Source organism: Eptatretus burgeri, chromosome 3, assembly GCF_056783735.1.
Source record: "Eptatretus burgeri isolate ZD-2024b chromosome 3, Ebu_testis_v1, whole genome shotgun sequence".
Classification (NCBI taxonomy): Eukaryota; Metazoa; Chordata; class Myxini; order Myxiniformes; family Myxinidae; genus Eptatretus; species Eptatretus burgeri.
In genome coordinates this window covers 23,542,822-23,562,285 of record NC_140963.1, presented here as the reverse complement: position 1 = coordinate 23,562,285, position 19,464 = coordinate 23,542,822, and the positions used below count along the sequence as shown (strand labels likewise).

The window sequence follows — 19,464 nt, the reverse complement described above, 5'->3', positions numbered from 1 at the left end:
CGTGCAGTTCGAGAATTCAAATAACAGGAGGAGAATGTCTATGTTTGTTTTATTTCTTTGTGATAATCATGTAATGTGTTTAGTCATGAGCGAGATCTCAGTCGGGCCCCAGAGGTGCAATTGGTTATCCGGAAGGTATGATTTTTTGTCGCCTCAATGGTCTAAATGATCTTCCTGTTGCGATACAATCACAAGGATTAGCCAAACACGTATAGTCCTAGCAATTGAAATGGAAAATTTATTTTATGTAAGGCCAGGCATTTCCATTGACATCAATCGAAAGAGTGATAGAGCCAGCATGTAAAACAACTCAACATGTAAGTTGTAAATCAGACATTTATCAATAACTTCACAACAAGGAATCATGCTGAGATGCTGAGTCCTGCTTAACAATTTGCATTTAGCATCTCATGAAGAATCTCCCAGGGCTGTTAGAAATTCCCTGCATTTTACATTTATTTAACTTTTAATTTTTTACATGGTAAGGTTAATACAAAATACAACACAAACAAGAGTCGGTAAGCTATTGCCAGCATCTTGGCCAAATTCCTGCCCTAACCTACAGAGGGAATCCCATCAGCGCTACAGCCATGCCCTCAGCCAATGATGCTACCCCACAGCCTTGTGCTGCATACGAAAGAAGAACACAAACAAGACAAAACTATGCTAAAATCCAGATAACAAATAAATGAAGCAAATTCTAGATAACATCTATATGCCTATGTCATCATAATAATAATAATAGTCGTCATCATCATCATCATCATCATCATCATCATCATCATCATCATCATCATCGTACTTTACTCTTTGCAGAGCATTGGAGCTGCGGTGTTGGTTGTAAGGGGTTATGTGGGGGTGGGGGGGAGGGGGAGGTCCATAGCTAGAATGTGTTAAGAAATAGTATGGACTGTGTGCTCGAGTAGGTTAGATTTACACCTATATTAGGGACATGTCAGAGATAAGTTGTCTGTAATATGTGGACTGAGGAGGCAGTGACCATCCATCATAATGCATTATAGGGTAAGGACATTCTTACAAAACCTCTTGTCTACAGACAAGGCCAGTTGAGGGTCTTGTGGACACAAAACGTGCGATAAATGTGCTTTAAAGGGGCATACTGAATGCTTGAAAATTGCTACTTGCCAGTATTTCTACAGAGGGGTTGACAAATAACTGCATGATAAGTGGCCTTATGAGCTATGGAGAGATCTCGAATGTGAGGGAGGCAGATGTGTCACAGCTCCACCTCCTGTCCTGTGTAGCAGCCAATAAGGGATTAAGCATGGGGCTGAGGGCCATCCCAAGAGGGGGATAAAATAAACATGTATACGCATGCGCACTGGTCATCCTCATCGGCGCTTTTAATGTGGACTGCTGGAGAGATTTACATGGACATCATCTTCCCACCATTGCCCCTCTGTTCTCCAGTCTTCTTGCACCACCCCAGGCTGCACATGTTGTGGTGGACCCAAACCAACCAGTGCCTAACTCGAGCCCTTGCCATTTCCCTTTGTTCAAATGTGATGGTTGATTGTTTTTATTTGGCAACATGGGGGGGGGGGAGTAGCTATTTCTTTATTTTGTATTGATTCTACTTTATAAGCTGGCATTTTACCTTCCCTATTTGTCTGTCTTCGTGCACCAGATCTGTTCGGGTTTTGTTGTCTTGTCCATCCTTTTGTCGGTATCATTTTAAATATAAGGAACGTGTTCCCACCTTCATGCCTTCACACCAACCAACTGGCAGTTTTGGAATGCATTTGGATGATCTTTGGGGAATTGCTTATATAGTAGAATGAAGCTTCCTGCTATTTGAGTGTGGAGTGAGATTAGAACACGAACAAACATAGTTTGAATTTGATGAGTTTGGCCATCTTCAGGGGTGATATTTTGGCCATGTACAAACCCCTGGTGTCATAGTTGTACGTTAATTAAACCCATCGACACCACCATACTATACTCTTGGCTGAAGCAGTCTCTTGGCAAAGGTTATGCTGGATGCTTTTCCATTGCCTTCACATGAGTCAATCAGGGGAGGTCTTTGTAATTTGGCAAAGGTGCCAGCAGTAACTCACCTGCCTTTTATGAAAGACCTCAAGGGATCTTTAACCGTCCACCAATGGCCAGTACTAGCAGATAGTTCCTTCGACTTGATATCCTTTTGATGGATGACACATTGATGCATTTGATGGATGCCCTAGCATGTATAAACGCAAGGGTGACAGTTTACAGCTGAGTTGAGATTCAAACACAGGCTCTTCAGCTCAAAGGTGGATGTGCATACCTCCAAGTTGTCCTGTCAGTCCATATGTCCACATATGACACACAAAATCAATATCTTAAATCACTCACACAATATCTAACTTTAGCTCACAACAGTCTCCATCCACCCATCCATCCATCCATCCATTGGGACCATACTCTGTGCAGAGTGTTGGTGCTGCCTATGCAGTCTCCTTGGCTAATGGGCACAATCCTGGATGGGTCGCCACTCCAACACAGTACACCAGCAAGCTGGCAATCATTATGACAGGCAGAGTCAACCCCACCTGCTATTAATTCAACAGCCGAGTAGGATTTTAACTCAGGATCCTAGGATCCCAAGCCCACCATCATAACCATTAAGCCAACACCAGGCATACAGCAGCCTCCACAAATCTGATACTAATGTTATCCTCCTGTAGTATTTACAAATCTCCTCCTCATTATTTTGGGGTTTTTTTTCCAAATCGTCTTGAAAATGAAAGCATTGTAACATCTGAGTTTCAAAATGAAATAATAATCCATTGACATCGTGCATTGTATTATTTACAGATATGAAACAGAGATTGATAAACGTACACAGAAAGATCTTGGACTGCTTGAAATAAAAAAGGTAATTTCTTATGGTGAAAGTAAAGTATAAAGGAAATCAATTAATTTTGATGAATACCAAAAGCCAAGACTTTGTTGATGCATTTTCTCTTTTAAGACAATGATGGGGGGAAAAAAGGTTTAAGTGAGATCATCTTTTAAAACTGTTGTCTCTTTTATTTGAGTGCCACTTTATACAGGTTTTCTTTTCCTTCATTAATTGCTGATTTTGCTCTTTCTTTTTAAGGATGTTGGCATTTTCAGATTTAAAAAAACCGAGAAAGAATGTGAAAAGAAAATTTTGGTGGATGAAATAGATTTTTTGAAAATGCTCTTTGCAAAGGTAAGGTGATACTAAATTTTTACATCAACTCCTCGATCAAAGCATGAAAGCAGTGATATTTGTCACTAATAAATTAATTATTGCTGGTCAGGAAATACAAGATCTCGAGTTGCAGATCAAAGACGCGTCGTTGTTTGTGTCAGTTGACACAAACCATTCACTTGACTTTGAAGGGATCATCAGTGAAGTACGTGCAGAATATGATGCCATCGCAGCACAGAGTCAGGCCAACGCTCAAGATTTCTACAGAAAAAAGGTGAAAATAATTTTGACATTGTAAGTTGCATCCGAAATTCACTGCTGAAAAATTAAAATTGGTATCCTTTGCAGCTTCTTGACATCTCAACTTCAGCAGATAATGCCAACAATCAACTTCACGAGGCTAAGGCAGAGATGGTTAAAATGAGTCTTCAAATCAAGCGCATGAAGGCACAGCTGGATTCTTTGAAAAAACAGGTGAGTCAATTTTGGAATATTGATTAAAAATATGATAACTCAATTTATAAAGGCTCAATGTACTCATCACAAAAAATTAATTTTGTCCATTACTTCACTAACCCCTTGAGATGAGCTGGATCTTACTCTTTATAGAGCATTGCTGCTATTGAAGTAGTTTCTTGGCAAGAGTTATGCTGGGTGGTTTGCTATTGTCTTCCCAGCAGTCATTCAGGGGAGGAATTTAGAATTTGGCCAGGGCACTGGTGATAACTCACCCGTTCTTTGTGAAGGACCTAATGCTGACAGATAGGACGCCCAGTTTAATGTCTGAGGGATGGCACACCCATTGCTGCCTCACCCTGCATGTGAAACATCAGGATGACAGTTTATAGCTAGGTTAGGATTCAAACCCAGGCTAGACAGCTTAGAGATGAGTGTACATACCTTAAGGCCATCCTGCCAACCGTGCTAATCCCTTATGCAGTATACTGTATGTTTAAAGTCTCAGAGGAGCTTAAAAGTTCAACAAAATATATTGTGGTGTCCAGCTGGTTAACACTGACCTGGATGGATAGCTGAACGGTTCTACTTGGAGGTGAACAGCCAAGATTCTTTGACATTATTGTGCGTGAGGGACGGAAGTCAGCAGAACATGTACCAGAACAGACGTGCACAGGTTTATCCTCAAACCCACAACAAACAAATGACACAAGGAAATTCAACAAATAATGGTTTAATAAAATTAAATCGACGAATTATAATGAAAATGACTTGATGAGTGATCATGAAAAAAAATCAAAGTGTGAAGTAATGAAAAATGATGTTAACTAATTCCTAATTTGAGACGTCTCCACTCAGTCACAAAAACAGACAAGGGGAAAGATAAAAATGAAAGATATGCCAAAATGTCAACATAGGCCAAAGGTCAACAACTGAGGATCACTTTCTAAAATCCTCAATTTTCATACGATTGACTTAAAATTTGAACAGGATTTGCATATCAGGTCAATGAATTCAACCACGAATTATTTTGTTAAGGTCAAAAGGTCAACACAGGCCTGATTTCTAAAATTGATAGAAAGGGCCAAAACCATATATATATATATATATATATATATATATATATATATATATATATATATATATATATATATATATATATATATATATATATATATATATATATATATATATATATATATATATATATATATATATATATATATATATATCTCTCTCAAAAAAATTGTGGACGAGTTATGACAATACTACGTGGATGAGTTGGTTAGGTGACAAGAACAAGCAGATTAGATTGTGCTTCAGATCCAGCCCATCAGTGGGATACAAGATCAATGCTCAACCTGGCAGAGGTATGCACTCGACTGAGTGTCGTTCTACTTTCTGTTGTTTTGCCAAGTGTATCTCTCCGAGTGATTTTTCATTTATTTATTTATATTTCTCTTTATTCATTCTAATTCTTGCTTTTTCTTCTCTTTCATCCCTTTTCCTCTCTATTTTGCTCTTTCTTTATCTATCTCTCTAAGCCTCTAAGGAGAAGTGAATTCTTGCAGAGATTTTTCTGCAAGGCTCACTTGGCTGCACCTGGATGGGTTTGAGGGTTGTGGGATAGCGGCTGAAACCCGAATCCTATCTGGGTTCCACCTGATGACTCCATCTTTGCTTTTTACTTCTTCAGGTTCCTTCTTGGTCTTCCGTTTCATACTAATACATTATGATCATTTTCAGATATTGTGCCACTTTGATATTTTACCTGTGTGGGCATGTGCATTTGTTTGCAAAAATGAGCCATTGTCTGCTTGAAATTGCAGGCAGAGGCCTGTTTATAACATACCAGCAGGGTATGCTTACACATTGTGTAAGTTTACAAACCATGCTTCCCCCATTGTCTCGGGTTGCTCACCTGCATTTTATTTTTCCATTATTTATTTTCATTTATTTATATTTTCATTTATGGCAATGCCTGGTGTTGGCTTAATGGTTAGGGTGGTGAGCTTGGGATCCAAGGATCCTGAGTTCAAATCTCACTTAGATGTTGAATTAATACCAGGTGGGGTTGACTGCCTGTCATCCTTCTGAGGTTGGCAAAATGAGTGCCAGCTTGCTGGTATCCTGTGTTGGAGTGGTGTCCTGTCCAGGATTGTGTCCAATAGCCAAGGAGATAGCTTAGGCTACACCAACACTCTGCACAGAGTATGGTCCTGATGGATGGTTCTATTATTTTTGCTGGTGTAACGGCTTTGATGTCCGTTGGCATACAAAATTACCGTGCTTCCCCATTGTCTCAGGTTGCTCACCTGCATTTTTATTTATTTATTTATTTATTTATATTTTCATTTATGGATGTTGTCTAATGATTTTGTGATTTTTCCTGATGTACCAGCTTTGATGTCCATCGGCACGCAAAATCTCAGCTTTCTGCGTCACCCAGAAGGCCCCGATCTTTAATATCAGTCATCGAGTCAGTCAGTGGTGAGAAAGAGCTTTACATATTCAACGAGCGTGGTTCGGCTCTCTACGCTCACCTCTCCACACGTCGTTGCAGACATTGACATCACTAATTTGCTGTGTTGGCATGATTTACACCAATCATAATCCAAACATTTCTTTTCTACAAATTTATTTGTAATATTGGTGATATTATATGTATTTGAAATTAATTTGAAGAGGATTTATATTTCAAGTTGCTGATGTCCACCAACCAATTAATTTTGAGTTCAACAGATGCCCAAGGTCAGCAACTGAGTTGAGATTCCTGAATTCCTCAATTTTCATCTGATTGACTTGAAATTTGAAGAGGATTTTAATTTCAGGTCACTGAATTCAATGGGCCAATTATTTTTATGGTCAACATCGACCAAAAGGTCAACAGGCCAAAGGTCAACAACATAGGTGAGATTTATAAAATCTCAAAATAGCAGAAAAAGAACAGACATTGTCGAAGGTTTTCGTCTTGCAGCTCATCAGGACACACGCAAGAATACCGGAAGTGCAGACACGAAATGAAACAATTTATTTGTTCAGACAATAAATTTGTGATATAAGGTCCAAGTGGTCTAAATAGTCCAGGGTCTAAGCTGCCTAATGTGTCTGAAGGGTGTAAGGAGTCTAAATGGTGTCAAGGTCTAAGGGATCTAAAGGGTCGTTCAGGTATTTTGGATCTTCAGGGTCTTTTGGGTCTTCAGGGTCTTTTGGGTCTTTGGGGACTTTTGGCTCTTCTGGGTCTTTGGGGTATTTTTGGGTATTTGGTGACTTTTGGGTCTTCAGGGTCTTTTAGGTTTTTGTAGTCTTTTTCGGTCCTCAGTGCCTTTTGGGTCTTCATGGTCTTCGGGGTTTTCCGGGTCTGTGGGGACTTTTGGGTCTTTGGGGTCTTCAGGGACTTTTTGGGTATTTTAGGTCTTCGGTACCTTTTGGGTATTTTGGGTCTTTGGAGTCTAAAGGGTCTTTGGGATTTTGGGGTTTTGGGGATATTTTGGGTCTAAAAGGTCTTTGGGGACTTTTGGGTCTTTGGGGTCTTCAGGGTCTTTTTGGGTCTTTAGTGACTTTTGGGTCTTCTGGGTCTTTTGGTTCTTTGGGATCTTCAGGGTCTTTTCAGTCTTCAATGACTTTTGGGTCTTTGGTGACTTTTTGTTCTTCAGGGTCTTTTGGGGACTTCTTGGTCCTCTGGGTCTTTTGGGTTCTCAGGGTCTTTTGGTTCTTCAGGAGTCTTTAGGGTCTTGGGAAATTAACATTCAAATGGTGTGATTAATCAGCATATAGTCTTCACAGCTTCCCAGACTGACTCACAGCTTCACCGACTCACCTCCTCACCATGCTTTTCGTAGATATATATTATTATACATACTGTTATGTTCATGGGGTAGATGGAGGAACTTCATAGTAAAGGTCCTCGACGAGGAGGAGACATCTTGAAAGGTCCGTGGATCTGTCAGTTTAAGATTGTTCTGTGCCACCACATGGGGGGTGGTGCTGTGTTAACTATAGAGGGTTTAAGGCTAATTTCTCCCGATATGTGATTGCCCCCTGTGACCTTTACCTACGTTTTTGCATTTACAAGGCCCGCTATAAAAAGGAACGACGTTACAACAACAACAACAACAACAACAACAACAACAACAACAACAACAACAACAACAACAACAACAACAACAACAACAACAACGCCGAACATTCTGAGCAGGCAAAAATCCGGCCTTCCCGTCTTCATACCAACAGGCCATGCCCCAAGGCTTATGATTGGTTGGTGTGATGTCAGAGAAGAGGCAAAAGAGACGAGAGGACAGTTGATGTGAGGAATAGTATAGGCTCTGGGGGGTGGTTGTGTACATGACTCTTAGAGCGTCACCCTATTTTTTTTTTGTTCTATATGCCAAGACCTTCAAAAAAAGTTTGGGTAATACCTCCAGATCAAGTACATTTTCTCTGTAGTGTCCATGTTGGATTTGCAGTTGGCTACCAGCAAACTATAATTGAACCAAAATGCCCATATTGGGTTTGGATGCAATAAATCATTAGTAAACGTCCATAAATTATTAATTTTGATTTACTTCAATTGCTTATGCATTGCTTAACACATTTTAGCATGATTTATTCTCTTAAAACTTTGTTCACAGTAGAAAATGACCATATTTTACGTAATTTTAGTCAAAAATAGCTTTCAACTTGAAAGTAGCTCAAAGTTTGATGGTCTCTGAATGACTTAATATTGTAAGTAGAGCTATAAACTTTGGCCAAAAGTTTCATTATTAAGTTCTCTGAGCAATTCAATTTTCATATTATCACAATTGGGCTATGTGTGATGACCACAGAGCTCATTGTAAACCAAAGTCACCCCCTACCCCTAAATGACCACTTTTACGGCATTTCATCAAATGATGATATCTCCTCAACTAAATGGCATGGGAAGTTGATTTTTTGAACTAAATATAGGTTATTGACCCCAAGGATATTATTAGTACTACATGTTGTACATATGAGGAGAATTGGAGGCACAACCACACACTTAAAGTAAATTGGACAACTACCTATTTGGAATCAATGCTAGTTTTAATTTTGGCAATTGTATAAGACCCCCGTCTCCTCAGGGACATAACAGGTAAATACATGTAAACTATTCTGCACATTCTGGATGAGGCACAACCACATACCAGTGTGTGGCTGTGTCCCAGGCCTGGGGCACAATCGCACACTGGTATGTGGTTGTGCCCCATCCATTTACATGTATGGTTGTGCCCCATGTTACATATGTTCATATTAATGGGGGTCTGTTTTTGTTTTATTGTTTAGGCAGAAAACATGTGATGATAGTTTCCATTCCATTCTTCCCCAACTTCTGATAATGTATAATTTATCATTTTCTTCATATTCATATGTATCTTAGATATGATTTGACAAGCTGATACATTTAATATGTGCATAATAATAGTTGACCTTGAAAACATAGGCCAAGATCAAGGTATTGGAAACCAAATCCATTCAATTCCTTACCCTTAAAAATGTGATGATTTGACATTTAATTCATATTTCTATGTGTTCTAGATCAGGTTTTATTATATTTTACATATTGCCTCGTTAATATCTGAATACTAATCGTTGACCTTTAAAGCATAAGTCAAGGTCTTTGAAACCAAACCCATTCAATTACTTACCCTTAAAAATGTATGATTTGACATTTAATTTATATTTCTATGTGTTCTAGATCAAATTTCATGACATTAGACAATTTGTCTATTTATAGATAGAATTGGGAGGATTCCCTCATTTTGGGGATCAGATATAATTGGGGGATTCCCTCATATGGGGGATTCCCCCATTTTGCTTTGAAAGTTGAATATTTTGATCTCGATTTCACAATTATTCATTAAAATATTTCATTTTAAGAGATACAATTATTCTTTGATATTTCATTTACAACTTTTGACCATTATATTTACTTAAAATCAAAGGTGATCCATTAAAATGTTACCTCTTGTTTGCAGCATTGTTTTCTCTTATTTTTCTTGAAAATCCAGTTGCCAAGAGGAAGTGACATCATAGTTAACCTCACTGTGACATCATAGTTTTCCTCACTTAGGTATCCCCAAAAATGACATCACAGACTTTCATATCCCTGTAATTTACTTTTATATGGTCTGAGGGCTTAGGTATGTATTTTACACTAATAGGAAATCACATATGTAGAATCATTTGGTCACCTGATATTTGACCTTGAGTGAAGGATTCAAGGTCAAATAGACCCTCAACAATGTTCCCTTTGTAAAAAAAAAAATGTCCTTATCTTTCTCAAAAGAAATAGTCTGATGGCTCAGTTATATATATATATATATATATATATATATATATATATATATATATATATATATATATATATATATATATATATATATATATATATATACATGTTATAAATAAATGGGAAATAACATATGGAATCTTTTGGTTACATGGTGGTTGGCCTCGAACAATGGGGTCAAGGTCAAATGGACCCTAACAGCATTGTCATCACAGTATTACCTTTATCGATGAATAGCCCATATTATTCTAAACATGGTGTGATGGCGAGAAATAAAATATAGAAATATTTTGGGACTTGACCTTGCCCCGGTATATGGTTGTGCCCCAAGTTCCCCTGCATCTAATTAAGATGAGTGTCTCAATATAGTCTCTGTAGGATTGAAGCATATGCACATCACTGTTTTAGACCATTAATTCAGCTTCAATGTAAAATCATGTCCACTTTTCATTATTTTGGCAGTCATTTTGAGGAAAATCTTGGGATTATACTAATTAGATCAGCTAAAAAAAATACAAAAATGTTACCAATGAATTCCTTGGGGTCAATAACCTATATTTAGTATAAAAAAATCAACTTTCCATAGCATTTCATTAGAGATATCATCATTTGATGAAATACCGCAAAAGTGGCCATTTGGGGGGTCGGGGTGACTTTGGTTTACAATGAGCTCTGTGGTCATCACACATAGCCCCATTGTGAGAATATGAAAATTGAATTGCTCAGAGAACTTAATAATAAAACTTTTGGCCAAATTTTATAGCTCTACTTACAACATTAAGTCATTCAGAGACCATCAAACTTTGAGCTACTTTCAAGTTGAAAGTTATTTTTGACTAAAATTATGTAAAATATGGTCATTTTCTACTGTGAACCAAGTTTTAAGAGAATAAATCATGCTAAATGTGTTAAGCAATGCATAAGTAATTGAAGTAAATCAAAATTAATAATTTATTTACGCTTAATAATGATTTATTCCATCTAAACCCAATACGGGCATTTTGGTTCAATTATGATTTGCTGGTAGCCAACTGCGAATCCAAGATGGACCCCACAGAGAAAACGTACTTGATCTGGAGGTGTTACCCAAACTTTTTTTGAAGGTCTCGGCATATAGAACAAAATAAATTAGGGTGACGCTCTAAAAGAGTCATGTACACAAACACCCCCCCCCCCCCCCAGAGCCAGGAGTATCATTGTGTCTGTCTCGGCCTTTCTAACCAATTGAGCTTTTGTCATCAAATCTTCCATAAACCTTAATTATGAGAATATGGAGAACAAAAATGAAGAAAATGCACAATTTTTTTTTAAATCATCGCTTTCGTTAAGTGTATTTGGAGAACGAAGCAGACGGACTTTGCATTTTGAGATGCTTTGTTGTTGTATTTGCAGCCCTTTTGGCAACCTTTCTTGCAGCAACAGCAAATCAGCTCATAGCAGGTTTGTGAAGCTATGGGAAGAATCATTCAGTGCGACTCACACAGACCATCATCCATCTTGATCCAACCCCAGCTAGTGAGTGAAGGGAGCACAGGCATTGGTAGCAGTTCCTGTCAACAGATAAGATCACCTTGGTATGATCCAACCCCAGCTCGTGAGTGAAGGGAGCACAGGCATTGGTAGCAGTTCCTGTCAACAGATAAGATCACCTTGGTAGACAGCACTGCCCTCTTTATTACATGTTGCTCCAGAACTGCTCGCATAGTTGGAATTCTTTGCACTGAATTTATTTTTGGAAACAGCTTCTATCTGGCCTTGTTCATCAGGGCAATTGCTTGTTTGATCATACAACAGTATCACAAACCTCTCAATGGAATGCATACTTTCCACTGCGATATCACTTGGTGCACATGCCAGACTAAGCAGGGCATCAGTGAGCCCTGGCAGCAAGTTCCAGGAAACCCAGGCTGTAATCTTATCATGTCCAACAAAGGACGCTAACACACCTGCTATTGCATGGAACATTGGAAGGGTGCATGATTTATCTGGTCCAAGTGTGGCAGATAGTTGATGGGCAGCGAAGTAACAAACTTCTCCCAAACTTCTCCCTGTTCCGAATGCCAACCATAATTCATAATTTGCTGGTAGGATCTGTGCGATTATTATGGACAACACCATATGAGTGTCAAGAGTATTATGAGGATCTTTTGATCACCATATTGTGCTGAATGTGCCACATGCAGTAAACGATGTGTGTCTGCCTCTTCATGACTGTATTGAGTGAGCGAGTTGATAGCAAGTAGTGGTGGTGCAGAGAGAACTTGCTCCCCATCTGTGACCATAAATTCCTTTCCATTCTCATCAAATGACTGGATGACTATCTTCAGGAGGCAACGAAACAGCTCACTCGTTGTTGTCAACGTATAGTTCTTCCAGTTTCCTGGTGTTGGTGCAGCCCCCACAATGCATTTCTGCACTCTCTATCCACGTTTTGCTCTGGCTGTGCCTTTCATGGAATCTAATATGAAGCTGCCTCACATGAGATCAAGGCGTGAAGGCATTTTGAAGTTGGGCTGAGACATATGGGATGAAAATCTGCTGAGCATGCTCCAAAAGTTTTGCCGGTGCCAGTCTTCAACATCTGGATGACTGCTGTTCCATCAATAACAGTAGCAGCAGGTGCCTCAGACCGTGGTGCAGAAAGTTATTCTAAGCATGTGAGAAGTTGATTCTTTGTACCCAGGCACAGTCTTCCCACTTCAGATAGTGGTGCAGGAAGTGCTTGATTCTCTTGTCAGAATAATTAATTCATATAGATTTCCATCCCTCATCTGACAACCAATATATAACCTTGAGAAGAGTTCTACATGTCTCCATCGAGGTGACCTGTTGCTCTCCTTTCTTTGCAACATTAGATGTGAAGGTGCTGACTAATGCTAGCTTGTTGTGACTTTTAGCATCATATATTGACGTGGTCAGGTCGATGAGGCATTCTTTCGTGAAGGTGATGAGGCACCAGCCTTGGTGACATAATGGCTTGAGTGTCTGCCTGTACTGAGTCTGGGAGGATAGCGGTTCCAGAGGTCTGGGAGGTCAATGGTATGTGCTGCTTTCTTGCTTGCTGCTCAGCATTTAAAAAAGATAGAGCACTGACAAACAACCACAAGTTGGTAATAATAGTGCAGGCTTTGATAGTCCTTATGGCCTACTCCTGCATCAAAGTTCCTTGAAAGGGAACTCGTATTATCAAACTGGTCTTTACCAATCTTCTCCAGGTTTTTGACTGTCTCAAATACAGCAGGGTTTGCAATCGTCTTTGTTTCAAGGACAAACAAGTCCTTTCTCTCCTTTTCAAATGTGTTTTGCCAAGCTCCTCATTCATGCCCATGAGTGAACGAACATCTTTGGCAAAAGCTTTCTGCACACTCGGTGTCTGGTCATGGTGATGTGTATCCACTCATTTCCCCCAGTGTTGATGGGCTTCCGCAAACTATGCAAGAATTCTGTTGACTTCTGGGTCTGCAACCATCTATCGTCGAAAGGCACCTGGGTTGTCTGTTAGACCAACTGCACCTGCATCTCCCTTGATGGAAGCATTATTCTGCTCGTATGTTTGGTCATTCAGGATATTTGAGAACACTCAATTTGTCTTCTGCACAGTGATGTGGCCAAAATTGCATTATTTGGCAACTTGTGGGTACTTTGTTGGCAGCTCGGCCATATCCTCAGATGGACTGTGATCAAGTGAGTGCAAGTTGGTTCGGTCCAAAGCGAAGAACCATCCTGAATGGGACAAGTTCAGTCAGAGCATTCAGATACATGGAAAAGTTGGCCTCTGGTAATGATTACAAGTAGATGAGAATGCACAGTTCCAGATCCAGTACATTTTCCCAGTACTGGAACTGAGGACAGCTGTCTTGTTTTTTTTCAGCATACCAGGCTTAAAATTCCAAACAGAGGGATTCATTTGTATAAATTATAATAAATAATAATAATAGATTGATTAGTATAATTGGTATGTCTGATAAAAGATATACCAATTGTACAACCCCCCAACTTGATTTGCACCTGATGTACATCTGGACAAAATGGGTATCGACACCAAAAAAGATCCCTCTCTCTTTATGAGAAGCTATTGTATTGCGAAGAATGTATTTAAATGGCATCCATTTTGAATTTTCTAAATGTAGACCGCATGCAGGAATAAAATTGCTGATTGTGTTATATTCCTTCACCCAAAACTATCGGTAAAGACACCAAAATCATCTATCTCTTGATTGGAACCCAAGTTATGGCAATGAAGTTCTTTTTACGACAGCCATTTTGAATTTTGAAGTTTGCAGCCTCTGCAGAATGCAGGTATCATTTCTGATGGCCCAATATCTAAAAAGGATCCAGATGTATGTTAGCTAACGTACGTGCCAAATGTTATGCTTTAATCAAAAAGTGCACAATCGTGATAGTATTTTGGACTCTACCACCCTACTGTTATAGAAAATATCCAGTGAAGCTGAGACCATCATCTAATGATTTGCAAGTTTAAAACAGCTGTGTACAACAAAATGAGAATCCACAAAGTTTGGATGCCTAAATATATTTGTTTCAAGTTTAGAATATACTTCATGTCATGCCGTATATGGTAAACCAGCAGAGTACCCACCCTCTGGGTGGGGAGAGTTTGCGCATTACTTGCTGAAAATAGCATACTCTATGTTTTGCAAGAATACTATAGATGTCTTGTGTGGTGTGCGTCAAAGTTTTGAGATGGTTTAAAGTGTATGAAGGTCGAATGGGTGTACGTTCCAACAGTCGTTAGGGTCGAAAGGGTCTAATCTCTAAGGATGTAAACGTCTAAGGGGTCTAAAGTGTCAAATAAGATCTACAGGGTTTAAGGGTTCTAACAGGGTCTATAGGAGTGTTAAGGGGCCTTTAACATATTAGGGGTCTTAAAGTTCTAAGATCTTAGGGTTTGAAAGGTTGTGAGGGGTCTTAGGGTTGTAAAGTGTCTTAGTGGTATGAGAGTTCTAAAGGGTTTTAACATGGTCTAAAGGGTCTAAAGGGTATTATGGCTCTTCGGGATCTAAGGTTCTACAGAGTTGAACAAGGTGTAAGGGTTATAACAGGTCAATAGGGTTCTGAGCATCTTAGTGGTCTTAGGGTTTCAAAAGATTTTAAGGGTCTCGTGGTTCTAAAGAGTTTTAAGGTTCAAAAGGGTCTTCGGGGACTCAAGTGTCTATAGGGGTTTAAAGCGTCTTGCAAGTCTAACGGTGTCCATAGGATCTTCGGGTTCTAATGGGGTATATGAAGTCTTGGGGGTTTAAGGATTCTAAAGGTTCTAACAGGGTTTACGGTTCTAATGGGGTCGTCAGTTCTAATGGGGTCTACGGTTCTAATGGGGTCTATCAGATTCTGGGGGTCTTATGGCTCTTAAGTGTCTTAGGGTTCTGAAGGGGTTTTTAGAGTCTTTGGGTTCTAAAAGGTTTTAAGGATCTTAGGGGTCTTAAGAGTCTATTGGGGTCTTAAGGGTCTAATGGGTTCTGTAGGGTCTTAAGGTTGGTTCTGAAGGGTCTGATGGGTCTTAAGAGTCTAGTGAGGTCTATAGTGGTCCTCGGGGTCTTAATTGGTCTTATGGGTTTTAAGGGGTCTTCAGAGTCTTGGGGATCTTCAGGAGTATATAAGGGTATTAGATGTTCTAAAGGGTATGCTCCAATAGTAGTTAGGGTCGTAGGGGTCTACAGGGTCAAGTGGGTTTATAGTCAATAGGGTCTCAAGGGGTCTCAAGGTATGGAGTGGTTTTAGGGGTCTAAAGGATGTAAATGTCTAAAGGGTATTCAAAGGTCGAAGGGGTCTGAATGTCGAAAAGGTATAAAGGTGTAAATGGTTAAGGGGTCTCAGCAATCTCAAGGGTCTAAAAATTTAAAAGGTATGTTACAATAATACGTAATTAATAGACATAGTCATGGTGCAACTGATGTTCAAACAGTACATAATTCAGAGACATATCATCATGTGGGTGACCGAGGCTTCACGCATAGCTTCACAGTACTTTTTCTTTTTATGATAAAGATTAATTTTAGCTTTTATTCTGCTTCAACTTCGAACAAACATTGATTTGGAGCATATTCTAATATAAATAAAATATTTTAATATGCAGCCCTTGACTGCTGGTTGCAGCACTTGTCAGACTATCGTTGTGATACCCATGCAATGCCCCCTGAAGGTTAAGGAAATAATTAATTTGGTCAGGGTGTGCAAGACAATCACCTTCTCCTTTTGCAAAAAAAAAAAAACACTGTGGAATCTTGAACACCCATCAGCTAATGCTAACAGACAGGTCCCCAGCTTAATGCCCCACCCAATGGATGGAATACTTTTTTGAAAGACAAAACGCCTGAAAAACACCAAGGTGACAGTTTATTGTTTGCTAACAATCAAACCCAGAAAAGACGGCTCAAAGAAAAGTGTGCAATGTCTGAGCCATCCTGTCAGTCTGTCCTTCTCATGATTTTTCCTCCAAAAATGCACTCAAATTTTTCTTTTTTTTGAAGGTGGCTTTCACTTCTTGCCTTGAAGTATTAACTCGGATACTGACTCAATCCCCTGGGATTGTGCTGTGGAGCATTCAGAGAAGCCTTTTTTTCGTTCACTCAAAATCATAATCAGAGACTCAGGTTATCCATACTTAGGTAGGTTAATGGAAAAAAAATTTCCAACACTTCGAATGTCTTTCAACCTTGACAAATTTCACACTCTCACTCTGTCTCTCTGAAAGGACTATCTGGCAAAACTCTCCCATTTATTCCTATAACATTCTTCTTGAAGAATTTATGTCGTTCAAAATTTGAGTCTCACCATCAGCCATGGTCTTCCTTGGGCAAACCATGTAACAAACCATGTAATATATATATATATATATATATATATATATATATATATATATATGTATATATATATATATATATGTATATACATATATACATATATATATATATATATATATATATATATATATATATATATATATATATATATATATATATATTGGTTCGTTTAACAAATTTCAATTTTGACACTGGCGTTTGCTCTTGATTTATTTGATTCTTCCATTTATGCTAATCACCTGGCCACTTTATTTGGAAATCAATTCAGCAAGCATCTATTTTCGGGGAAATACATGAAGAGGTTTGTGTAAATCAACTTTTGCACAACATTAATTCAAACCGAGAAAAACGATGTTATCAGATAACGCTGAAGGACAGCACAAGCAACCATCATACAATGATTTTCCAATTCGCGATAATGTATGGCCAGCTTCAGTAATCTATAAAGCCTCCAGGATTAACATCACACCTTTCCTAAGAAAGATACCATCAGTGGTTCTGTGTTACAGCGTACCCAGCTCGAGATGTCTGTTGCTGACATCGAAGAGAAGGCATTTGTTTCAATTCAAGAGAGTCAATCTACGATGAGACTTCTGGAGGAGGAACTGCAGAAAGCCAAGCATGACATGGCGAAACATGTGCATGAGTACCAAGAATTGCTGAACATCAAGCTGGCATTGGACGTCGAAATTGCTACCTATCGCAAGATGCTTGAGGGTGAAGAGAACAGGCAAGTACCGACCGACTTATTAACAACTACAATGGCCGCCAGTCTACCAGTATGGGTAAAAGAAAGTCGTTTGCAGATAATCCGCACATTCTACCACAGTGGAGAAAACGGCAATTTTATAACAATCAAAATACATACATGTGTGCATAAAGTCCTCGTGCAACTTTGAACATTTAGTACTTTTGATGTACACGTGATAGAAATACACGACAAATGGTGCGTGAAAGCATAATTATCCCGCGCACGTGAAGTGAAAAGTGGGGTTAAGTAATTGGTTTATGTCCGTCCGTCTGGTTGTCCATCTTATTAGTTTATAATCGTCAGTTTATGATTGAGGAACAACTTATATAAATTGAATGTTATATTTTGAACACGAATCGGAACGTGAATGGGAAGATAAGTTGGCCGTTTTGCAGTGCTTTGGCTCTGAGTTTGTCCTGACCTCACATGCGTAGAAAGGAGCGAGATATATTTTTTTTACTCTACTTGCCTGCCTGGCAGTCAAAACAAAATTGGAAATCATTCCAAACAGGAAACTTGCTGTTTTAACGACGTTATAAAGGACACAAACAGCAGGCGTGAATAACTAATGTGATGTGTTCGAGTGATGTAATAGACTGGGTAAAATGGCAGTAAAACCTGGAATTAATTTATTTGTACGCCTTCTAACCTCTTTAAACATTTATTCAAATTGAATTATGTACTTGAACGCTGTCAAACACAAATTACCTTCATAATACTTCCAAGAACCATGTAATATAACGATACTAGCAATACCCGCACACATGCACGGGATAGCAGTACAACATAGCTGGTAGCAGACGACAGACCGTACATGGGGAATGACAAAAATACGCATTGTGCAAAATGCAAGTGGTACTATGGAACGCCAAGACTTCCCAAACATTGTCGGCATGTCCGCTAACTGCCACAGCAATTTCATAGGGATCGTGTGACGGCGAGCCGAGTCTTTAGTGTGCAAGCTTGGTTTTATAATAGAGATATAGAATGAGAATTTGTTTTTTGGTCATTACCCTGCGCACATTATTTTATTTATTTGAATACCCTTTACCATCTCCAACACCTGCATATCACCTTGAATCATTTATTTATTTATTCATGAATTTATTTATTTATTTAAAAGTAAAATATACACGACCATTTTTAAGGTGCAGTTGGAGGCTGTCTTCCATGAGAATTTGTAATTCTAGTTTTCAACTTTCTTTTCCCATTTTGTTTCTTCAGATTTATTTTATTCAACGACAGGGCGTCTTCCACGGGCAGAGCAGTTTTCAGCAGTCATGGCAAACATTTCATTCCCACATCAAAGGAACAAGGTGACGTATTTTCATATTGAAATACCTGCAAATGGCACAGCCCCATACGACATGTTATTCATGCGTATTACGTTATGCACACCTGATATCGCAGGTAGAAACCATTGTCGAAGTAATGCATCATACATTAGCTTCTATTACAAATGCAATGCAATTGGGATATCTCAGAGCTCATGTCCTTGTTTTTGATCTGTCTAGTCTGGGTTTGAATTGCAACGCAACCACAAACTGTCACCCTGGTGCTTCCCAAGCAGGGTGTTGTCTATGAGTGATGCCATCCTTTGTAGGGGATGTTAAGCTGTCTGTCTGCATTTTCTGGTGAACATGATGGATCCCTCAGTGTCTTTTAAAAAGTTCCATTGTGCACCATTACCCTGGTCCCCAATTCTTAATTATTATCCGAATCTAAAGAGCCATTGCATCAACAGCATTATGCCTAATTAGCAGGATGTACCCAGTAAATCCAATTCATAATTGTATTTATATTTCCATTGAACTCGCCACCTTTCAGGTTTCATGGTTCAACTTTGACCTTGATTCAGTGACGTTAATTTCTCAGTGGATAAAAAAACAAAAACAATCACTTGGAAAGAGAAATGCAAACAAGCTCTATTTTAAAATATAGACAT

The 19,464-nt window shown here is 38.9% G+C and overlaps 1 protein-coding gene across 3 annotated transcripts in view; it reads left to right on the top strand.

Annotated features, from left to right (window-relative positions):
• LOC147029554 (keratin, type II cytoskeletal 8-like) overlaps window positions 1-19,464 on the top strand; it is a 67,823-nt gene that overhangs the window by 46,881 nt on the left and 1,478 nt on the right. For all 3 annotated transcript variants that reach the window (XM_085872703.1, XM_085872702.1, XM_085872701.1), the window contains exons 3-8: window positions 2,818-2,878; window positions 3,104-3,199; window positions 3,291-3,455; window positions 3,530-3,655; window positions 17,278-17,498; window positions 18,744-18,835. In XM_085872703.1, coding sequence (XP_085728829.1) covers window positions 2,818-2,878; window positions 3,104-3,199; window positions 3,291-3,455; window positions 3,530-3,655; window positions 17,278-17,498; window positions 18,744-18,835 — 761 coding nt within the window. The remainder of the gene's footprint in view (window positions 1-2,817; window positions 2,879-3,103; window positions 3,200-3,290; window positions 3,456-3,529; window positions 3,656-17,277; window positions 17,499-18,743; window positions 18,836-19,464) is intronic.